This window comes from Fulmarus glacialis, unplaced genomic scaffold, assembly GCF_000690835.1.
Source record: "Fulmarus glacialis isolate BGI_N327 unplaced genomic scaffold, ASM69083v1 scaffold35939, whole genome shotgun sequence".
Lineage (NCBI taxonomy): Eukaryota > Metazoa > Chordata > Aves > Procellariiformes > Procellariidae > Fulmarus > Fulmarus glacialis.
The window spans coordinates 4,856-10,522 of NW_009234517.1; the positions used below are offsets into that span (position 1 = coordinate 4,856).

Consider the following 5,667-nt stretch of genomic DNA (forward strand, 5'->3'; position numbering starts at 1 on the left):
TCCACGGCTTCATGGGACATTGGCTGGTAGAAATCTTTGTAGTGCTCAAGTGAAGCAAAATATTTTAAAATCCACGGCTGAGGAATAATGCTGACAAGGTCACTGACATTCAGAGGTTTTAGTCACTCGGCGTATACCATCTTGGGCAAGGACAGCGCAGGAAAGGGTCAAGAGCACCTGAACCAGCTACAGCTGCACGCATTACTCAGGGTGGTCAATGCTGGGTTAAATGAAGTATGTCTTGAAAGAAAGGATCCAGTGCCAAATGATCTCTTCTTTGGAGAGCAGAGGCTGAATAACGAGGCCAGGTAAACTGGCAAGTCTGCTGAAAGCATCTAACGAGGGCTGCTATGGTGGCTCGGCAGATGTACTTTGAATGAAATTTGGCTCTGAATTACTTTCTGCGTCTTACGCAGCTGGAATTGTCACTGACGTTAACTCTAAGTATGTGATCCGGTATGTAAAAATAGCCTTGAAAGTGTAAAATGCAAAAAGGTAGGTATTTTGCAGCTTAGGACAATGGTTTTTCATGGTAAGTCTCTGAGTGATTAAGGTAAAAAGAAAAGCCCAAACTCGTAATGCTCATCTGAAGTGAGGAGGAAGGTTGTCCGATGCACACACCCCGTGTGTTCCAGCAACGGGATGTTGGAGGGAAGGACACGAGATGAAGGGAAATGATGCTCTAGAAAATATTTGCTCTTGTTGAGGCAAATTGCTGCCATAGTAAGAGACTGGAAGAAGTGGCAAAACAAACAGAAATAATGTGCATGGAATTAAAACAGGCATGTTTTTAAAAGCTAGTCCTCAGTACATATTTACTTAGTAGATTAGACTGGTGATTGTCACTGTGGCTTTTGTTTGGTCTTTTGCTGAGGTTTCTTTGGGTTTGTTTTCCGGGGGGCTGGGGTTTTTAAGAGTGTAAATTGAAGATAGGTAGTAAGCCTGTCTGCTGCGGTTTGATCACAGAAGCTTAACGTTAATTAGTGATCAGGGGGCAGTTTTAGTATTAAAAATAAAATAGATTTGCTATCGACATGTGATTCTGTCAAGATGTTCTCAAGGAGGCTATGAAAACTCTACACCTCTTTTTGCTTGTAGGTGTGGGAAGCATGTTTACCCCCTTTTAATTTTTTTGTGCGTCATCATAGTGCTTGCAACTCTGGTCTTTCAGCAGTGACCCAGTTGCCTCTGAGTCTGCTGAAGTCATTTGGAAATCCAGCGACAGATAGGGAACTTGGGCTCTGATGCAGAAGCAGTGCTGGTATTTAATAAATTAAAAAAAAAAAAAGGATTATGTAAAACAGTTTCCAGATTCTGTCAGTGCACATGTACAAAACCAGAAAGTGTATTTATTGTTGTTATCTTTGAAGTATATCTGGATATTATAAGTCGTCTTAATGACCGATCATTAAAATTTGTGTTTAAAATGAGTGTGAAACAAGGAACTTTGTGACAGTAAAACCCAATGTGTAAAGTTAGTGGCTGACATTAGGTGGCCGAGAGGCGAACAGCTCCATGACTCAGAAAACAGCTGTATGAACGACAAAGAAATAGAGGGAGAAAAGCTGAATGAACAAAAATGTACTGAAAATGAATGATATATTATAAAGCAGAGTTTGTCACTTGAAAATAGAGATACGTGGAATGTAGCTGTGCTGTATGTGTATGTCTCTCCCTGTCCCCTCCCTGTACAGCGGCTTTTGAACCCGCTGGCTCATTTCAGCCAAGACTAACAGAGGTGCCGTGCTCTTGAAAGATAGGAAGTTTCTGTAGGATCATGAAAAGATGCTACCAAGTAGACTGCAATGCTGAAATATGTGATCAATCCATTAGATGTTGGAAGGTTTGCGTAGGGGAAGATATGCTGTGAGTACTCCCAGCGTGGAAGATGCCAGCCTGAGTGCTTAACTAAACACACAGACCAACAAGACAGGAATCCGTAGGAGACCACGCCACTCACAGAATGACTTTTTTTTTTTTTTTAATGTTTAATATGTACCAGTCTAAGTAGATAATGTTGCAACATGAGTAAAACCTCCCTTTGCGCCGGGGGTCAGGGGAGTGGAGCTGTTGAATGGCACCGAAGGGGGTTTGGCCTTGGGCTGGTACTTGGCAGAGCAGTCAGCATCGCCCACCCCGAGGTCTGTTATTTGTTTTGACCATTAACTTGGACTGATTTACAATCCGATTGCAATAAAACTTAAGTGGACCTTTGCTTTTGGCTCTGGCGCTGCATTGTCTCGCTTTGTTTTTGTTCTGCAGGGCAGTGCAGCCGCGTCTTCCCTCCCCAGCTTGGCACACTACAGATCATTCACGGCAACGGCACGGCTGTGGGGACGGTGATAACGTTCCAGTGCTCTGCCGAGCACCAGCTGGAGGGACCAGGCGTCATCACCTGCGTTTGGAAAGGGAACGGTACCCAGTGGACAGCCGGAGTGCCCTCCTGCAAGCGTAAGGTTTTTTCCAAACCATGCCCAGTCCCTTCTGGCTGCATTGTGTTTATTTTGTCCTGCCTGTCTCCTACAACATTCAGATTAATTCTAGACATCTGTGCAAGGAAAAAGACAGATTCAATTTCCTTCAAAATTGCCCCCACTGAATGTAACTGCACTCCATATGTGTTCTGACATCGTTCATTATCATGACACAGAAAAGACTCGGTTGGATTTATGCCTGATCTCACTTCACCAACTCCGGTAGTGTTGCACCCGGAATAACTGTGGCTCTGTAGCTACAAGCTGTACCCTTCTTTAGAAAATGTATAGATGTGACCAACTAATGTGCAAGCATATTTGCAAACCCTCTAATCTTCTGGCATTCTTTTCTGAAGATATTTTTGCTGTAAAAGAAACTGAGCGATATTTTTTGAACAATTTTAGGTTGCTGCCTGTGGGTAGCCGCATGGGAAAGTTGCCATATTGACAAATAATGTTTGAATGGCAACAACATTAACTACCTTTCTCACTGTGTTCCTTCTTATTTATTATAAGGTTGTTAGTAATTTGACTAGAAGTAGGCCCAAGCAAAACATGGTACCTCCGAGCTTTGAGAATCCCAGTCTGTGTCTCAGACCTTGTATAATTTTAAATCATTGGTAGATGGATTTAGACACTTACCGCTCTCTCATGAACTCAGCTATTCTTATCTCTCATTTGAGAGATTCCATTAAAGAAAAATGGGAAAAATCCTCCCCTCCAGAGGCTGCAGAACTGTAAAGCTTTGTGTGGAGCTCAGCCGAACCATTTCTGGTGCTGGTCATCATGGCGTTGGAAGAACTAGATGAGTTTTGAAGCAAGACATGCTTAGTGCTCCAGATGAGTTGGCAGAGATCTGCGTTAGCTGTGCCACACCACATTCCCTCTCCTCCTTTTGCCTGGATAATTCACTTCCAACATCAGGTCACTGTGAACACTCAGCCCTGCAGATACTGTCCCTTCCATCCTGCGTCCTTCCCCAAACAGAGGAAGGCCTGTTGTTCCCTGCCTGCCAAATAAGATGTAATTATATGGAACTCTCCTTATTCTAAAGGGCTTCTTTAAACCCATTTACCCCTGTCAGTGTTTGTTTTTGCAGCTTGAGTCCTTGTTAACAATTGCTTATAAGAGTCTGCTAGCTCATCTGCATTTGATATGCCGACAAAGTTGTGCTTTTCAGCTACTGCAGCGCTAAAGGCATTGTGTTTAATTAGTTGCAGTGGTGAAATACTTGTGAACAATTCTTTAGTAGCTTATAAACAGGAGATTTTAAAATAGCCCAAGTTGAGGCTTGCGTTGCTCTAAGCTGAAGCCAAGATACTCTGGTATCTTGACACATACTAACGTGAAAGTCCTCACTGAGCTATTATTAGCAGAACTGTGAATCAGGTAGGCTTCAACATAGTTTAATGAAAATGTGAAAGATAAATTCATGGGTTGACCTTAGAAACGTGCTTCTGTGTTTGCTTTGCTGCAGCCATATCAAAATATGAGACTTTTGGATTTAAGGTCGCAGTGATTGCCTCCATCGTGAGCTGTGCCGTCATTCTGCTGATGTCCATGGCTTTTTTAACTTGTTGTCTTATCAAGTGTGTGAAGAAAAGTGAAAGGAGGAGGACTCAAAGGTATGTCAAGAAAAGATTTTTAAAACCGGTGTAAGGCTGTACATCATACTGACCCCAGTGCTGTGATAGCAGAGAGCTTCAAAGGACTTGATGCTCACAACACCACAACGGTGTTAATTACTGAAAATCCTTAATTTGTAGGTTAGGCTTTAGGCATAGAAAGATTTGGAATTCAAGACTATTTAGGCACCTAATGTCTGTTAATATCTTCTGTGGGCCTGGACAGATCTGGATTTACCCAGGATTATGCAGAAGCTGAACATACAAGTCTTATTTGCTGGCCCAGTCTCTCTCTCCTTGAATTATTTAAGATTGGCTGTGTTTTCCCTTTTTCTCTCTCTGTTTCATTTTTTCCTTTGCTCTCCCTGAACACTGCTGGGAAAATTAATCCACCCATGTCAAAACGGTCAAAGCCCTCACCACCTGCAAAGCATACTTAAAAGCTGTTGCAGCGCTGTGCTGGAAGGACGTAGGATTTTGTCTTCTGGCTTGAAGTGCAAGACGGCAGGCAGGATTATAAACAGGCATGGGAAGAAGTAAAATTCGCCAATCCAGTCCATTAGAAAAACTCGGTGTGAAGGGTGGCTGCGTGACCACATCTGGCTGTACGCTCAAGCCGAGCCACTGTTGTTCATGAGAGCATCCATCCAAAGTCACCTGCTGCAGAAGGCTTTCCATGGGCACCTCTTCTTCGTTCCCCTCCCACTTTTCCTGCTCGTTGTTCCCACCGCTGCTCGTAACTCAGCGGGGTGGCTGCGCCCTGTCCCGCTGATGCCTGCTCTGCAGACAGTAAGCTGCACTTCTGGTTGATTTTAAGCCTCTTTGTGCTTCAGAGAAGCTTTGGAGTGAGGTGGGGTAGTGGTGGAGTAGAGGGAGACGGGAGGGCACGAGTGAAGGTCTCTCTGCTCCGAGCTGTGTTTTATCTAAAGCTGCGTGGGAACTAGCTTAGGGGGGAAATTCTGCCATTTTGAAATCTGATTGTAACCAAAATATAGATTTTCTCCTTCCCTTGAAAGGATTTTGTGAGGCAAAAAAGAAAGTCTTTGGTGTCATTCATAAAATTAGGTTTTCACTGATAGCATGAAATAGTTTTTGAAATGAAAGGGTTGATTGGCATTTTTGGAATCGCCGCTTTTCTTTTTGGTAAGACTATTCATATCAAAGTCCTTGTTTTTCATTTGTTTTAAAATGGAGGTTTGTCCAAATTAGCTGTTGACATGACTTTGGTGACTTGGTATTTTTCTCTTATGAAAGAAAAGCCCTTCACACCGGACGTTTTGACCTGGTTCTGTCATCAGGACACAAAATGATTCCCGTTGTTGGGAGCTTCTCAGTTCCCTGCTACCCTCTGTCCTCCCTTCGCTGCCTCCCGAGGGAGCGGCTCCATCCCGGCCCATCCGCGCTGAGCCCCGCTCCTGGGGGGGGCTGGGGGCACTGTAGACGTTGTGTGGCTTGGCCCCGCGGTCAGAAAGCAACGGAGGTGATGGAGAAACCGTCCATGTCGCGTGAGAAAGAGTGACACATCCCTGTATGAAACTTGCTCGACCCGCGGCCCGTGCCGCAGAGCG

The 5,667-nt window shown here is 44.1% G+C and overlaps 1 protein-coding gene across 1 annotated transcript; it reads left to right on the plus strand.

The window, feature by feature from the left end:
* Positions 1–519: 519 nt before the first annotated feature.
* Positions 520–4,099, plus strand: SUSD3 (sushi domain containing 3; the record flags this gene model as incomplete). The annotated part of the gene is made up of 3 exons (XM_009585673.1): positions 520–532; positions 2,263–2,451; positions 3,952–4,099. Coding segments are annotated over exons 1-3 (350 nt in total), but the record flags the coding sequence as incomplete, so codon positions are not given.
* Between the last annotated feature and the right edge of the window lie 1,568 nt (positions 4,100–5,667).